We start from the raw sequence: 18,988 nt of genomic DNA on the forward strand, positions 1-18,988 counted from the left end.
AATGAGGGAGGAAGAGGGTTGTAAGGTAGGAAGAAAAGAGAGGAAAACACTGGAATGTGAGAGAGCAGTAAAAGAGAAGAGAAAAGGATTGCCTTAGCAAGTGTCAGAGCCACCAAGCTGAAGAGAAATAAAAGCAATGGAGTGTCTAGCAGCCATAAAAGGGCAATTGTCCACCTCCTAACAAACTAAATCTGGTCAATCCCAAATATGGAAATGTTTTAGTTGAAATACAGAGCTTTTCTTCTGTGGGATACAAGCACAGATCACAATCATTCTTTCCCTATAAAAAAAACCTCACACTTGGAGATCTACCACTGTGAGAAAAATCTGTTGAATTATTATATAAACTATTTCCAACTTTTGTTCCCCCAAAGTCCAGGTCTTTCCGGCAAAAAAAAACAAAAAAAAACAAAAAAAACAACTTTAGTCCTTTCACAATTTTTCTAGGACTTCAAGTCTCTATATGTGTAAAATACAAGTGTTCATTTTAACAACCTGGAGAGCTGGACAATTCTAAGTCCAATACTCATTAAATGTTAGCTATTATGCATCCAAGACTTTTTTACTTTTTTTAAAAGTAGGCTCTACACCCAGCATGGAGCCCAACACAGAGCTTGAACTCATGATCCTGAGATCGAGATCCGAGGTGAGATCAAGAGTCAGACATTTAACTGAGTCACTCGAGTACCCCAAGATTTTCTTTTTTTTTTCCTTTTAGATTTTATTTTTTATTCATGAGAGACACAGACAGAGAGAAAGGCAGAGACACAGGCAGAGGGAGAAGCAGGCCCCATGCAGGGAGCCCAATGTGGGACTCTATCCTGGGTCTCCAGGATCACGCCCTGGGCTGAAGGGAGCACTAAACCGCTGAGCTACCCGAGAGGTCGAATTTTCTCAGTCTTTATATAAACTTTAACTCACAAAAGAGTGCATTAATGACAGGATGCCTGGGTGGCTCAATGGTTGAGTATCTGCCTTCGGCTCGGGGTGTGACCCCAGAGTCTGGGGACCCAGTCTCGCACTGGGCTCCTTGCAAGGGGCCTGCTTCTCCCTCTGCCTGTGTCTCTGCCTCTCTCTCTCTTTCTCTCTCTGTGTCTCTCATGAATAAATAAATAAAATCTTAAAAGAAAAAAAAGTGCATTGATGACAAAACTGTAGAAATGACCAACTTTTCAAGCAGTGAATACTTCCTTATATATCCACGCATTGTCTCCATTGGTAAGTTAAGAAAATGGCCTGTGTTGCCATTGCAGGACAGATGCAGGTCTTAATAATCTGTATTACCAAAAGTTCATTCGTCTGACAAGTATTTACGAAGTACCTGTGATGACTAGGCACTGTCTTGGGGCAGGGAAAACGTGAATCAACAAAACAAAGTGTGTAACTGCAGGGGTAGAGAGGGTAAGATTGAAAATTGGTTCCCAGCAGCTGGAGCAACAGCTTTCATTTCAAAAGCACTTTCAGGGGGTTTTCCCTGTTCCCAGTCATCTCAGTTTGATACGTTACCGGCATCTCCTACATCCCTGCCCCAGGGTGACCTGTACTCACAGATTACTCTTTCCAAAGGAATTGCAAACTTTTTTGGGTGAGCTTTAATAAGGCTAAATCTCATGCATACTTCATTAATCTAGATGCTTAGCTGCTACCATCAGCACTTCTAGCACATTTTTAATCACCTTCGTTTGTGCACAGTCCAACTGAAACACAAAAGCACTCAACCAAAGTAAAGCTCTGAAAATGCTCTCTGTCCTGCCCATCACCCCAAGCTTTCCTCCCCAGGATTTCGTATAACAAATAATCAAGGAACAGGAGGGAAAAGGCAGTTGTCCTTTCTGATCTCTATTTTCCAAAGTCGTACATTTCCAGTCATTATTTATAAAGATTACACGCTGACATGATAGTTGTTAAAGCAATGTCTGAAGAGTTGTGGGGGCAACAGAAGCTGCCACTATTGTATTCGAAGTTTACTCACTCCAATGTGTAAGGACCTGGCCACGTCGCAGATAAGGGCTCCAGAACGAAAACTGTACTCCTCATTTCAGTAACAGTTTTGGCATGTGTGCACATTTTCCATATCACCTACATACTAGTCTCCTCATGATCACCTAATAAGTCTGTACTTACAAAACAGGGGCACCTGGGTGGCTCAGTTAAGGCTCCCACTCTTGACTTCGGCTCAGGTCATGGTCCCGGGGCTCCGGGACCCATATCAGGCTCCATGGTCCATGCAGAGTCTGCTTAAGATTCTCCCTCTCTCCCTCTCCCTCCGCTGGCCCCTGCACACCCTCTCCTTCCCCTATCCCCGCAAATAAATAAATCTTTTAAAAAAATATTACAAGATAAACTTTGTTGTGTTTTTGAAAAGGAAAATATTCCCTGATTTTCATGAAAATTACTCATATAGCATATTCCACTTTTCGATGAGGTTTATGGTTAAGATGGGGTTCTAAAGTATTCTTTTAATAATATATCCCAGATACCAGACATGCAAAATAGCATTTTTCAAAGTAATGAAATATAAATTAGCTTGAAAAAGTACCGAATGCTAACAATGCTACTCTTTATAGAAAAGATTTTTAAACTTTACTTTCAGAATCTAAAACACTGCTTTAAAATTTTCCTGAAGCAGCTCATCTTCATTTTTAGTGTGTTTTTGACTTCTTTTTAGTAACCAAAAATATACTGGAACAATATCTAATAACTAATATAGTAATTTATGATATGTTCTTTCTTCTACTCCTAGGTATGTCGCTGGAGTACCATGGTAGCCACTGATCTCCATTCTAGGCCAACCAAACTAAAATGTAGTTTAGTTTCCTCCTAAAACTACACTTTAAGAGAAAAAAATCTACCAAAGAAAAAGAATACAAGTTGCTCTCATTCTCATGCATGATGATAACTAAAGTAAAGGGACACAGTTTTGAAGAACAGATGCCACAAAGTGACAGGATGAAATCCTGCTCCCTCAACAGGGCAAAAAGCATGAGGTAGCAAGTGATGAGATTGGAGTAAAAGGACTAAAATAGTGATGGAAAGCAAGCAATGTAGTTGATAAGGGAGAGAGAACTGGAGAGTCTGGGAGAAAGCAAGGTCAGGTGGGGGGTAGGGGTTTTTGGAGAAACAGAGTAATAGAAAAAAGGGATTAACTCTCCCATTCTCTGAATCCACACACTCTTGTTTTCTACCTTCACCACTAGCAACATATTCACCACTAGCAACATATGCCTGTACAAACTGGTGCAAAGACAAGCAACCATCATTAAGGTACTTATACTACTGATGGTAGTTGGGGGTGGGGGAGTGGTATTACTTTATCTTCTGTAATTTCAAAACCTAGTCTCTAAGTTTAGTATATTGTACCCAATTCAGAGCAGGAACCATGTTCATTTGACTCAAATTCCAAGAACTTGCAGAGAAAGATGAAATGTGCTTATCATCTTTTGGCCTCCTATTCTGGCAATGATTTCTTCCATTTTTCAACTCCCAAGTGTAGAAAACTAATATACAAATTCCATTGCTATGAAACAATTTACCAGAAATCTTCATTCTCTTATTGTTTTCTAGGGAGGAAGAAACTATTTTAGACACAACCCTAAAATATACATATGCTGACACTGTCTTAGTTTGAAGCTACATTTATCTTAAAATATTCACCAGAAACTGTGATCATCTTCAATAAATCTGTAAAACAAAAATCTGCCCGTTATAAGGACACTGTGGTAGGCACAGGCACTAATCCAAAAAAAACAAAAGCTCTAACATTTACCCTAAATATTGTAATATATCTGATTTATGCTTAATCTTTTTACAACATTAAACTTTTAATCTACCTTCTGAATAAAAGCAGCCCCTATTGCATGAAAAAGTCTTAACATAAAAGGACTGGGAAAATGAATTGGGTGAGCTTCAGTAAATATCATCAGGTTTTGGGTTTTTTTTTAACTGTATGGGTCACTTTCATCAATGTAAAGTAAGAGTAAATTCCTCCTTTACTAGGAAATATTCTAAATTCCTTACCTATGAGCCTTTATAAGTATTTACCAGGGTAAGCTTGGGCACCAACAACATAACAAAAAATAAAAACAAGGTTTCACATCTAATTAATTATAGCCTACCATCAGAGATAAGACTACTGAGCTGATAATCCTGCTTTAGATAGCTGAAGTCTGACTTTGGTCAGTTTGGCAGCCTCTATTTGTAAGACTGTAAGAGTCTCTCAGTTGATCATTAACTGAATGTGGGTCTCTGCAATTCAGTACATATATGTGCTCCTGAAACAAAAGTTTTACAAAACCATGTTGTGGGATATATTCACAACATTCGCTATTCTGTTCTTTTCTGCTTCATTTAATTTGAGGGGAAAGGCAGCAACTTATTAAATGGACTCCAGAATGGGCTGCCACTAGCAGTCTGAAGATCAGGAATCTATAGATGATAAATACCAGAATGTATGTCAAGGGGCAGTATACTAGATCAGTCTACTTAATAAAACAGACTTGATTAATCCCACCCAAAAGCTGTTGTTAAGTTCTCCTCTACTCCACTCCCTAGATACTCTCCAGTAATAACCTTCACTTCAAACGAAACGGATGGAAGAGTGATCCTTGAGGGTAATATACACCATGGCGTACCATTATAAGCACTGGAACCTATCCTGGTCACCTCCTAGCAAGGCAAAACAAGACAGAACTAACAGCACCTGTGAGAGACATCTGTGATTATGGTAGACATATACTTAGTGGAACTAAGATAATCCAATTAACATACTCATAAATGGGCATATATTTTGTTTATTTCTACATTGCAAAAATTTGAAACAAAAGGCTTTTTAAAAAAATACCCTTTTCTACATTCAGGCACTCTGATATTTTCTATTCTAATATGTGTCTTAATGCTGGTCATAACCCACTAAATCGATTTCTTGACCCACTAATGACTGGGTTGAAACCTGCAATTTGAAATATATAGTGTTAGACACACAAATCAACCTAGCAGGATAAGAGGACCACAGATAAATTATAGGTCTCTAGTGGCCACCTTTCACTAATGAGAAAAAGCCCAAAGAATTGAAAACATCAAACAAATAGTGATTGTTTATTTAGCTCTAGGAAGATCTTATGAGAAACTGTAAGACTCAAGATAAGAAAAAAATATAATACCACCCCCCTTTCAAACAACAGGTTCGTGATCTGGCATTTAATAATCACTACTACTGTTAATCTAACACTCGCTCCCTGCACAACATCGTGTGTATAATTTATTTACATAGGCAGATATTTATATAGGTACGTATATTTTATACATACACATATAAAATGTATTAACATAAATTATACAATTATGTACTTATTATATTTTTAATATACAAATTTAAACTTTTTTCCAGATAATTTTTATAACCTGTTAAAATAATTAAGTGTTAGATCTGAAACACAGGTCAGTTGGCCCATGAGTCTAAGCTCTTAACCACTAGGCTATAAACTTTCCACAGGAGTTCTGAGCCCTGGCTGTGCATCAAGAATCCTCTGTGGAGTTACAACAAAACAAACAGATGCCCAAGTGCTACCCAAAAAGAGATTTTTAAAGTTGAAGTAGCAAATATTACAGAGAATTACAGTTTGTAAACAATGTATCAAATATCATCTCTAACTCATGTCAGAAAAGATCTTTTTTTAAGAGCACACCACTGTGTGCCATCAGACACGAAATACCTGGTTGAAGTGAATGATTGCCTTGGTTAATAAGCAACCTACTTTACCTACAAACTGTGATTAGATCACTGTCATAATAGACTGGAATTTAATATAAAGCCATTTTGTCTTAGGTTTAATAACTAAATTCCATTTAGAATTTAAGTGCTGACATATCAAAAGGATCTTAACATAGGACAGCCTAAGTGATAAAAATTACAGACTGCACTAGTGTATTTCTATTGAATTTATCTATCCATGATTTAAACAGTTACCTTCTCAACATACTTTCCTTTATTACCTAAAAGATAAAGAATTCTGAGCCTAATGTAATATTAATAAACTCCACATTCTTCCTGGGCTCATTCACTTCCACCATCCATAAGAAAACATTTAGTAGCAAGAACACAGTACAAAATTAGGAGGTTTCTAAGGTTTCAAATAATTAAAAAGTGCTTTTAACTACATCAGTCAAATAAAATGTATGAACATAAAAACCGTACAATTTTTGACGGTTAAGTGGGTAATATGAAACCTAGAATTACCACTATTAGCAACCACAAATAACAGGGGGACTACATACCACAAACACATAAATGATTAATTACGTACATACATTAGTGAAGTGATAAAAATCACTGTTAATAAGGAGCCACTCATTTTCCTCTCAGGAAAAATTCTTTGTAAAAGACAAAAACAAGCACAAACTATAAATGGTTCACATAAGCATTATCTTGTTTGGTCAAATTAAGGCTCCAACTAAAGCATTTATCTATTTCCTATTCAGGCCATGGAATGACAACACTGCAAAGGACTAGTCTATGATGTAAACCAAAAAGCTAATTACAGACCAATACATGAATAATACCTAAACTATTTGGTGAAAGAAATTACAGCCCATTACTATTAAAATCCAGGGGAAGTATCTACCCCAGTCTCTTCTATAACCATATATCTCAAAAGGGAGGGGGATCACTCATCAAGCTTGTGATATATGGATTTTTTTTAACAAAAGAAAAAATACTATTGCCATAGATCCATAACCAAAATCTATAATCTAATTATTAAAATCTCTTAAAATATGTGATAATTAAATATAGAATCATGAGCATTCATTCTATCCATGACCTTGGGGTCACTGGGAGATTTCTAAAGCATACCTTTTAATCCACGCCATGGTACTTCAAGAACATGTTAAGGTAAGTCACAGCTTGGAACACTTCGATGCACCTCAAAACACCTCTGCCAGTGTATCTGTATCATTCTCCTTTCCTTTTGAGATCATAATGGTTCCGAAGAACTACAATGCTTCCATTTGAATGATAGTCTCATAATTTCAATGACTTAAAAACAAAAACAAAAAATAAGGACTTAAGTGTCAGTATGTTAAGCCACTAGTGCACTGTTAACTGCTGCCATGACTAAGAAAAAACACAGAAGCTGCTGCTGCTACTATGTCACTCTTGTCATTTTTAAGGTGAATCCTCATATGAATGAGAGGGAGTACATGCTTAATGGTCAGAGTGACAGCTTTTGCTTCATGGCGAGCCATCGAAACCCCACAAATCTCTTTGCCCCAACAGATTCTTCACCTTTCTTCTCCAGAAATGAAAATGACCTAAAAGACAGGTCTGAACACTTGGTAGGTGCTTCTGATTGACCAACTATACTATTCTGTGTTGTATGAGAGCTGGAAACCACCCACACTCCTGCACAAGAGGGAACTCGTTAATAAACACAGCAGAGGGCAACCCCGGGTGGCTCAGCGGTTTAGTGCCACCTTCAGCCTAGGGCGTGATGCTGGAGTCCCTGGATCGAGTCCCATCGGGCTCCCTGCATGGAGCCTGCTTCTCCCTCTGCCTGTGTCTCTGGCTCTGTCTCTCATGAATAAATACAATCTTCTAAAAATAAACACAGCAAAGAGTCCTGTCCCACCTAATATTAATGTCACTGAATCATTTTAATTCCAAGGCGCTCTAGTTTTAAAAAAGCTTACTTCCATTAAGAGTATGCACGTATCCATGAACAATAGTTAACTATCAAGTTGTACTGTTGCTCTGTGATTGCCTTGGCAGGTTATTGGTCCCCCTTTCCTCCTCACTCCAACCCACCTTTCTTATATAAGAACACGTAAAACATTACATTATTTTAATGATATGAAATTTGTGTGTCACATTTTAAATCTAAGGATTTACTCTACTTTTGCCTCAAGTTTGACACTCTGTAATAGTTACTAGAAGGAATACTCAAGCTACACAAAGAAAGTAACTAAATTATCAATAACATATTGATACCAATTATCATACACAATTGTCATAAGGCAATTAAAATTACTTTAGGGTGACTGATCAAGAAATTTTTTAATAAAAGCAAACCATAAGAAGGGCTTCTGAAGGAAAAGTCACTGGAAGAGGTTACACTCTGGGCCTGTGGAACAGCTTGTATAAAGTTAACAAGCAAGAAGTGGAAAATGACAAATTTCCCAGCTAAAGCTAAAAAGTATGTCCTAAGGAGAAAGTGGAACTATTTCCTGTTTAAAAGAAATAGACTCAATTGATGAAAACCTTTCAAAATCCAATGTCTGAAAATAACGTATTTCTGAGATTTAAATTTATTGCAGGTTGTGGGGAATGCAGATTACAAAATGTAGGTCACTCTTCAGAAACCTGATAATAGCAGCAGGATTGCACGTAGGAGAGAACTCTACCAGACTAGGCAGGAAGAAACTAACGAAGAACAGAATCAAGGGACCTGGTCCGGCCATCTTTTTTTTTTTTTTTTTTTTTTTAAGATTTTATTTATTTATTCATGAGAGACCCACACAGAGAAAGAAAGAGGCAGAGAGAGTCACAGGCAGAGGGAGAAGCAGGCTCCATACAGGGACCCCAACATAGGACTCGATCCCGGGTCTCCAGGATACACCCTGGGCTGCAGGCAGCGTTAAACCGCTGCACCACCAGGGCTGCCCCACAGCCATCTTTTTAAAACTGATTGTTACACCACTCCCTCTAACCCCTAACCCTTCCCACCTGATCTTATATGTTAAAACTACCTGGAAACACTGGCATTGTTTCTGATATGTACTCTGTGCCTCTAAATAAATGCATCCTCCACACAACTGTGAGGTTAAAGATCTGAAGTATATATAGCTCCTTCCCCCTGCACATAAAAATTAATGTCAACTATTGGGAAATAAAACAAGATATAATAAATATGCTAGATAATAAAGAATAAAAGCCTAGGTCTGAAGCACTCACTCATTACCTCATTTAACTTTCAGAACCTAAAAAAAAAAAAAAAAACTTTCAGAACCTTATTTTATAGAGGAGAAACACTCTGGTCAAGGGACTGATCCAAGAAAGCATAGCAGTAAAAGAACTAGGACTTAAATCTAGATCTTCTAGCCAAAACACCAGCACTCTTGTACTACAGTATTGTCAGAGAATACTGTTGGAGAAAAGGGGTGGTACTGAGACTAACACTTGCTGACACCGCACCAAAAACTGTGCTGAGCATTTTCATGTTATTTCATCCTTACCTCCCACTCCTAAGACTGACAAGGTGCCTCCTTTTACAGTGAGGAGATGGAAGCTCAGAGATTTAAGTAATCTGCTATGCCAATCAATCTTCCAGAAGAATGCAAGTCCAACAGTTATGTTTGTTTTTTAATCCAGCTGATATAACGATAATTTTACAAGTGCTTCTCATTCAAAACCCAGTTAACATATGTAAATGGATTTGTAACTTAAGACTATACACACTAAAGTAAAGCCACTAAGAATCAGGATCATATACACTCACTAAAATCAGAAACTCCATTTGTCCTACAAATGAAATCTACTATTTTCATGAAGTTATACACTTGAAGACCTTTTGAAGATAACTTGAAAATCACAGTAGTAATCAATATAAATTTTAGGTGACCAAATGAGCATGAAAGGTATTTTCCTTAAGAGGGTACACTGCCAGGGCGCCTGGCTGACTCAGCTGGTAAAGACTGTGACTCTTGATCTCAGGGTCATGAGTTCAAACCTCATGTTGGGTGTGGAGCCTACTTCAAAAAACAAAACCCAAAAAAAAGGGTATACTGCTATATTTTTCCAACTGGGCCCTGTCCCATAAACTAGTACCAGTATTAGCCTCATGGGAGGAGAAATTTATTAGCTAAGAGAGGTGAGGCCATTCATTCACAGTCAGGTTATCGCTAATTAAAAATACAAACAAAATAAAACAGAACTTTAAAAAAGCACAGATGGACAGCTCCCTTCAGTGCCTCAAAACACTGTTAAACTAAAAGAGAAACAAAAAGCACTGAAAAAAAATCCCCCAAATTAAGGACAGGAAACTCCTAAGCGACTTCAAATTTGAATGGAAACCAGGCTTCCACACTGCATGCCACTGTTGAGTAACAAGTTAGATGACTCAAAGAAACCATTTTTTAAATTGCTGAAACAAAATCTTGCAGAATTATTTAAGAGTCAAACTGTTATTGTAAAAAACTTGAAAGGGTCTTTTAAACAGTGTCTTCATCAATAATAGCATTAACCCTTCTGTTTAACTCATTTTATAAGCATTAATATCCAAAAGAACGGATAATAGGAATGGCCGTCAGAAATTCTGATGCCCAACTACATACCTTTGAATTTCAAAATTAATGTTTATTAAAGGCTGTGGATCTGTCTACAAAACATTTCACTTCTTATAAAAGAGACCAATACATTTCAATGCTAGTTGTTACAGCCTCCTTCACTACGCTATGTCCAAAAGAAGAGCTGCTGTCTTTGCCTTTCTAAACCCTATTATCTAACTACCAAAGACCTGGAATACACTAGGCACTAATGATCTAATTACATGAAAATGTTATAAACTCCATTTGGATACATGATTGACAACTAAAAGGAGAAAGTTCACGATATGCTCTAGACACATAAATACTTAAGTGAATGAAAGAAAATATTTAGGAATGGTTTATACATGCTACAATGACAATATTAAGAACAACAAAGATTTTGAAAGAAGGCAGCTTAACCCAGAATACCATTTTTGACTGCTGAATTTTGCTTTGTAACTATTGAATACTTAACATACAACCATTTTGAAGGTAGATCAGCACTACTGCTAAAGTATAAACTTCAGAAAATTAGAAACAGATGCCAGTAACTTGAAATTTTTGTGCTTTTACAAACAGCCTCACATAGTAATCTGAAACGGCAATGATGAATGCATTCTGATGTTCACTGCACTATTACTTACTGGGAATAGGACTGGGGATTTCTTTCTAATAACACAAGAATAAATTATGGCATATCCATACAATGGAAATTATAGTCGATAATACTGAAATTTGTAACATGGGAATATGCTAATTATACATGTGTTTTCCTACACTGGGTATGTCTGTATGTATTTATATATTTTAACAAATGTAGATTATAAATATATTTGTAAATATCTAAGCTCCATGAGATCAAGAACCATTTCAGACATACCTCCAGCACTTATCACAATGCCTTGAGAGGTGTCTTCACATAGGTGACAATAAAGCTTGATGGTTAGAAGAAAGGTCTCTGAAGAAAAGACTGCCTGGTTCTGAATGTGAATCCCAGATACACAATTTACCAGCTATACAATTTCAGGCAAGTTAATAATCACTAGGCAACTTATCTTCTCCTTTTGAAAATTTGAGATAAAAATAACATTCAGGGGATCCCTGGGTGGCGCAGCAGTTTGGCGCCTGCCTTTGGCCCAGGGCGCGATCCTGGAGACCCGGGATCGAATCCCACATCGGGCTCCCGGTGCATGGAGCCTGCTTCTCCCTCTGCCTATGTCTCTGCCTCTCTCTTTCTCTCTCTGTGACTATCATAAATAAATAAAAATTAAAAAATAAATAAATAAAAATAACATTCAAAAAATGGGAGAAAAAAATTAGTTAATACATGTACAGGCTTTAGAATACTATCTGACACATAGTAGTAGTGCCCCAATGAATGGGAGATGGGGTGAGAAAGAGAGACAGTGGGTTCAAATACCTGAGTAAATTAATGGATACTATCTTTAAAATACAGATAGAAATGCTAAAAGCATATACAAATATTGAATAGAGTTTTTCAAACTTTGCTTACCTCAACCCAACCTACATTTTTACATAACAACCTGATACACACTCCTGTAGTTATATTGTATCCTATTCTATCATGAATTTATTTAAATGCTAGTTGTAACCCACTAAATTCATTTCATGACAACTAGCAGGTCACTTTGTAAATCATGGACTCTTAAATTGCCCTTTATTTTTGTCCTTCAACTTTATTTCTAAACAAGGGGCAAGGGGATTCCTGGGTGGTGCAGCGGTTTGGCGCCTGCCTTTGGCCCAGGGCGCGATCCTGGAGACCCGGGATCGAATCCCACGTCGGGCTCCCAGTGCATGGAGCCTGCTTCTCCCTCTGCCTATGTCTCTGCCTCTCTCTCTCTCTGTGTGTGTGACTATCATAAATAAATAAAAATTTAAAAAAAATAAATAAACAAGGGGCAAGACTATTTACCCATTAAATCAAGAATCTAAGGTCAGAAAATACTCCAAAAAAGTTTTTGATTTCTCACATATTTTTTTATTCAAAATTTTATTCTTTACCCTTAAATCACCAGAAATCTTACAGAAAAATTTAAGACCATTAAAAAGTGACACAAATTTGCCAGCTTTTAACATATACCCAGATGAACTTACTCTTGAAGAAATTAAATTGGGTAAGAAAAGAACATAAAGTTAAGAAAGGAATGAAAGAATACAGGTTGCTGGGTTTAGTATCTAGATGGAGAACTGCATTCCCACAGGGTCTTTTCTGATCCAGCTTCTGGTCCTCTCCAAACTCATACAAAGACAACATATGTTCTAGCCACACTGGAACTTACACATCTCTCAGAACACACTATGGTGTTTTAGATCTCCTGGCCTCTGCACATGCTATTTTGCCCCACTCTCCCACATCCCTGAACTGCAGGAGCAGTGTGAGAAACAGACTTTAACATCACATGATAATATAAGAATAAAGGAAAGAAAAAAATGAAATAGGTGAGACTAGAAGCGAACAATCTTTTAAATGTTTTCAGTGCCTACAATGTATGACATGTGAGCCAAGTTGGTATTTTTACGTAAATTCTCCCAAGTTAATTATGTATAAAAAATGTTTAAAAAGAAAAATAGCAAATGCTGAATTGATGAAACAAAGTCTTTCAAATTAGATAATGTAATGTACTTGATGTGTTCTTTGGACATTTGAATTTTAAACAAGTTTGGCAAACCAAGTCCTCAGCAACAGTCCAGTTATATATGACGACAGAAAATTAACCACCACTATTATCAAAAGTATGAAAATCACATATTCCAGGAACTTCAACTCTAGTTTTTGGCAATGCTAAAAAGGATTATAATAAATCTAAAGCTAAATCTGATTGAATAATTTTTTTTTTTTTTATGATAGTCACAGAGAGAGAGAGAAACAGAGGCAGAGACATAGGCAGAGGGAGAAGCAGGCTCCATGCACGGGGAGCCCGATATGGGATTCGATCCCGGGTCTCCAGGATCGCGCCCTGGGCCAAAGGCAGGCGCCAGCCAAACCGCTGCGCCACCCAGGGATCCCCTGATTGAATAATTTTCAAAGAATCTAACAATAATGAACTACTCTGATTCCCATTCTGATAATAAAATCGTAAGTCCTTTTCCAATGAGGAACAAGGGGACATCAGAACCTACAACTAAGAGGATAAACTCAGGATCAACAAGGCTCAATAACTAAAGGACACTTGCGACCTAACAATTTTGAAAGATAGAGTATTCGGTTAATTTTACTTTGGAGGGACTCCCAAATGGGAAAACTCTTTTCTTAAAAATGTATGTCTTAATCTTCAGTAACTCTGATTAACAACTTCCATCAAAGTGGCCTGCTGCTGCTGCTACCACCCTTAACGTCGCAAACACTCAGGATTCAACCACGATGTGCATCCGTATTTTCGCTAGAATTCTAGATGGCACAGTAAACACAGGTATAATTTAAACATAAACACACACATGCATACACACACACACACACACACACACAACTATCCTTTTTCAAACGGACTGATGTTAGCAAGTTGTTACCTGTCCACAAGACCAAAGGTAGGAGGGTGGGGAAAGTGGAGAGGGACATGAAAAACCAGTAGTTCAAAAGTGTTGAGTAAAGGACATTAGGGAAGGAAGAGTAGTAATAGTAGCAGTAGTAGTAGTAGTAAAGCAAATCAGCTCATAAACCCCCACGTTTATTCAAAACAAATCAACAGAAGCTTCTTTCCATTCCAAGACTTGAGAGGAAACTAAATAAATGGTGAAGAGACTGAAACAAATTCACTTCTACTTTCTTAGTACTTTTTATGTACATACATACTTATAAAAGTGTTTATGGGTGGACGGAGTTTGTTATTTCTCCTTCAGCTTAGTTGCCCAGGGAGCTCTTTATTTAAAATAAAATGTAGGGGATCCCTGGGTGGCGCAGCTGTTTAGCGCCTGCCTTTGGCCCAGGGCGCGATCCTGGAGACCCGGGATCGAATCCCACATCGGGCTCCCGGTGCATGGAGCCTGCTTCTCCCTCTGCCTATGTCTCTGCCTCTCTCTCTCTCTTTGACTATCATAAATAAATAAAAATTAAAAAAAAATAAATAAATAAAATAAAATGTAAATTTTGGTGGCTTAAAAGAGTATGTTGTCATGAGTGATACAAGAATGTGCCAATCAAGTTCTGGACTTGGAGTCAGAAATCACAGGTCAGAAACTTACTGGACATGTAACTTGTCAGCACTCACAATGTGTCTGTGTCTAACACCAGAAAAAAGCTGCAGTAATAATGCTTATATGGGAAAGTATCTAAAACACTGCCCCCCTGAGGAGGCATAAACATTTATTTACTTTGCAAGCACAATCACAATGTCTGCTAATGCCACAATGTTAGAATCAAAATAAAACATGTTCCTAGGAATATTTTAATGTTCAAGAAGTACTTATGATTTAAGTTCATTTAAAAAAATGTTTGCACTTAATCTTTATTCCAATTATGGGGGCGATGATCTAGTCTGTGGCTCTAATTCATGCCTTCAAGCAACCTCTCCTTTCTCGACAAATTCACTAGCTTAACAAATATTTGAACAACTACAACGTGGCAGCCCTTTTTTAAGCACCAAGGACACTTCAGTGCACAAATCAGACCAAAGTCCTTGGCAGAGTTAACACAATAATTAAGAATTTCATATGGTGGTAAATGCTATGAAGAGAAACCAAGTAGGAAAGGACAAGGACAGGAGATGGGGTACAATTTTAAATAAGCCCTCACTGAGGTACTATTTGAGCCAAGATCTGAAGGAGGTGTTGAAAGGAGGATTCCATGCGAATGAAATAAACAGCAGGTCCAAGATTCCTGAAGCAGGAGACCAGCGTGACTAGAACACAGAGACTGTAGGTGGATACTAAATGAGACATTACATGAATGTGGGTGGGAGTGTGGACGCACATGTTCTGGGGGACACCACTGATCACGAAGGCCTTCAGCTTTTTATTCTAAATTTTGAGCCAAGGAAGATCAACATCTGAGCCAAGAAAGCTCAGCGGGAGTCTGGCTGGTGAGCAGAGAAAGATGGTAAGGCAGGAGAGAAGAAGCAGCAGAGATCAATTAGGCGGCTACTTGACTGTGGAAGTAGAGATGACGGAGCCTTACACCAGGGGGAAAGCAGTGGACACATCACTCGTGAGGAAACTATGGGCCTATTTTAAAGGTAAAATGACAACAACTCTGTTCACACACCGGATGGTGGAGTTGGAGGGAAAAAAGGAAGAGGCAATGGTGACTCCAAGGTTTCTCGAGGCTCAGCAACACAAAGGACGGAGTTACTTACGGAGACAGGGAAGACCTCAGAAGATTTAAGGAGGGAGCTTTCAGTAGTTTGGCTTGGACATAATAAATTGGATATGCTCAGATATTCTAATAAAGTTTATTACAGTTTATCAGAGCTTTCTGCCAAGGCTAGGGAGATGTGGCCAACCAAGTTAGTCTACTTAGTTCTCTCCTGCAATTGGATATAAATATCCAATTTAAAAAAAGGAAAACTGAGGAGGTAAAAGTATTATTTATTAAGCAAGTGTTCTGATAATCTTATTATTTTAATTACACATCCTATGCCATCTGCACTTCTCAGTATTAAATAAAAGATAATGTGGTAAGAATATTTAAGAAAATCTCTAATTACAGAGACTAATCTGGGAGAGAGAGAGTCCATATTCAAACACTGTAGAGGTAAAACAAGGCAATTTTCAACTAAGAAGAGCAACTTATCTGATTGATGCTCTCAAGCCACTAAAACACCTCTCAGCCTCAAACCCATAGATTAGAAATAATGATAAATAATAAATTTAACAGACAACATTCACAAAGTGCTCTCCACATGCTAAACATCTCATTTAAATCACCAACTACCTTCTGATAGCTTATCTTTTACAATGACACTGAAAGAAATAAAGCTAAAGAGCTATCCTATAACTTTAGTCATCCAAGAAAGAACTACTTTAAGTCTCCAGAGACTCTTTAATCTGTTGTTTTAATTTTCCATTACCATCTTCATCTATATTTTGTATTCTGTGCATGCTTTTCAATTTTCCAGTGCCAAATGTTATGAAAATTTGATGTGCAGCAATATATGTGGGTGTATGTTTTGATAGGAAAAGAACATCGAGGAAAAGCATACATTAATGAGTTCTCAACACATTTTCCTAAGATGGAATTGTACTGAAATGTATTAACAGAAGTCACAACTCAGACAGCAAGTCCACAATCACAACTCTGCTAGAGAGTAATGGACTGCAGAGAACAAGGCAAGTGAGTACGTGTTTTCTAAAGAGTAATGAATCTCCCTCATACACTGATTCTCACCTCTCTTTCTCATTGTAACTTCAACTAGAAAATTATTACAACAAAGGAATCAAGATTTTGGAGACAGTTTTACTATTAACAGGTAACACCTTCTTGATGGCAACTCATCCAGCCCTACCTTATAAAAACCTGTATCACCTAGGTTAGTTCATCAGTGCAGGGGATGTTTTATTTCATCCACTTAATCATTCAAAATTCTTTCAAAAACTGATTCCTCAGTCAACCAAACTACAATATCTATTACAACACCTCTCTGTTTGGGGCACTTCAAAGCGCACAAAATTGTGTACATATTACTAAAGCTTCTCAAAATCCCAAAGATTATATTAAAAACCCCAGGTCTTCTAAATTCTGTTTATGCTACACCTCTGACCATTATGGGGTCTACCCACTGGTAGGATAAGCATTTTAGGTCATTTTTCCAGTAGCCATGATATGTAGGAGTTATACCTTTTGTACTCCCCTCAGTGGCAACAAACACTATTTCCTAATAGTGGATCTATACAACAGTACCATGGCTTGCACAGTTTTATCAAATTCAATTTTATTGTGTTCATACTCTAAAAACAAAAGGCCCACCCCCACGCCCCCGCCCCCAAAAAAAAGCAACAAAAGCAACTCAAGTATCCACTGGCAAATAGATGGATTTTTAAAAAATGTGTATGCATACAATGGAATACTATTCTCTCATAAAAAGAAATTCTGACACATGCTGTGTAAGGTGGATGAAACTTGAAAACATGATGCTAAGTAAAATAAGCCAGTCACAGAAGGACAAATACTCTATGAATCTACTGATTATGAGGTACCTAAAGTCAAATTCAGAGATAGAAAAAGTAGAATTGTGGTTACCAAAGTACTTACTGGGGCTCAGGGTAGGGAGGAATGGGGACTTACTATTTAATGGGTTCAGAGCTTCAATTTAGGAAGATGGAAGAAGTTCGTTCTGGAGATAGGATGGTGGTGATGGTTGTACAATGATATGAATGTACTTAATAACACTGAACCATACAATTAAAAATAGCTAAAATTTAAAATTTTTTGTCACATGTATTTTACCACAATAAAAGAGTGAACACATCTTATAGAATATATCAGTGGAGTAACTTCTATTTCTTTATATTTTAATTAAAATTTCCATTACTTTCCCCAAACCTAGACTTTTCCCAAATATAATTCTCATTCCACTTTTACTGACTTCATAAAAGGCACCACCTATGCATTCAGAAAGCTACAACATTCAATGTTTTAACTTCTCATTCAAAGCCGCCAAGACTTAAAAACTGATTTTAAATCTGTACCACCACTTGAATCTGATTCCTTCCTCTCATTTTTCATGCTATGGCCTTCATTATAGCATATGATCACTGTAACCTCACAGCCAATCTCTTCCATCCTCAAAATCCTAGCCTTCACAGTTACTGCTCTTGAAATACAGCTCACATGTAAAATCTTTTTATAGGGGAGACACCTGGATGGCTCAGTCAGTTGAGCATCTGACTCTTGGTTTTGGCTCAAGTCAGGATCTCAGGGTTGAGATCAAGCCCCAAGGCAGGCTATGGCTCAGAGTCTGCTTGAAATCCTCTCCCTCTCCCCCAACTCGGGCTCTACCTGCATACACATATGTGCTCTCCAATAAATCTTAAAACAACAACAAAATGTTGAAAGGCTTCCACTGTCTATTCAAATTCAAACTTCTGAACAACACATTAAAAAGTACTTTGTTATTTGGTCCAGCCTACATTTCTAGATTCATCTTCCAGAAGCCCCTTACCTCCTAAACTCTATATCAGATTCTTTATTCCCTTTTCCCTCATCATATGTACTAGGCCCTCCTGCCTCCATGCTTTTACTCATGCTTCTTTATCTGTACAGAATCCCCTATTTCCATTCCTATTGAAATCTATTCATCAACTCTCGCATATGCCATATATATGTAAGTAATATAAACTTTTGAAGAACAATTTGGCAGGATCAAAACTATAAATGCATATATCCTAGCAATTCCACTTCTCAGTATGTCCCATAAAAATATTCATGCAAATGTGGCACACAAGGATATTTACTACAGTGTTGTTCCTAAAAGAGAAATACATCTAGTTGTGCACCAAATGGGAACTGGCTAAATAAATGGTTACACCTACATTATGAACATGGAATACTACACAGATTTTAAAAAAAGAGCAAAGTAACCCTAAATATATTCCAAGAACTCAAGAGTTGCCTTTAACTTTTAAAAATACACATAACACATAAAATATGAACACAACATGAGCCCATCTACCCTGAAGAAAACCCAAACTATGGGCAGCCCGGGTGGCTCAGTGGTTTAGCGCCGCCTTCAGTCCA

General features: G+C 37.5%; 1 protein-coding gene across 7 annotated transcripts in view; it reads right to left on the bottom strand.

The window, feature by feature from the left end:
- Nucleotides 1-18,988, bottom strand: part of RBPJ (recombination signal binding protein for immunoglobulin kappa J region) — a 225,368-nt gene that overhangs the window by 59,844 nt on the left and 146,536 nt on the right. For 3 of the 7 annotated variants that reach the window (XM_049108722.1, XM_035714090.2, XM_049108721.1), the window contains one exon: nt 6,851-7,033. The exons of the other annotated variants lie outside the window; for them this stretch is intronic. In XM_049108722.1, the coding sequence (XP_048964679.1) occupies nt 6,851-6,867 (17 nt within the window). In that variant the 5' untranslated portion in view covers nt 6,868-7,033. The remainder of the gene's footprint in view (nt 1-6,850; nt 7,034-18,988) is intronic. 7 annotated transcript variants of the gene reach the window in all.

Source organism: Canis lupus, chromosome 3 (assembly GCF_003254725.2).
Source record: "Canis lupus dingo isolate Sandy chromosome 3, ASM325472v2, whole genome shotgun sequence".
In the NCBI taxonomy this organism is placed as follows: domain Eukaryota; kingdom Metazoa; phylum Chordata; class Mammalia; order Carnivora; family Canidae; genus Canis; species Canis lupus.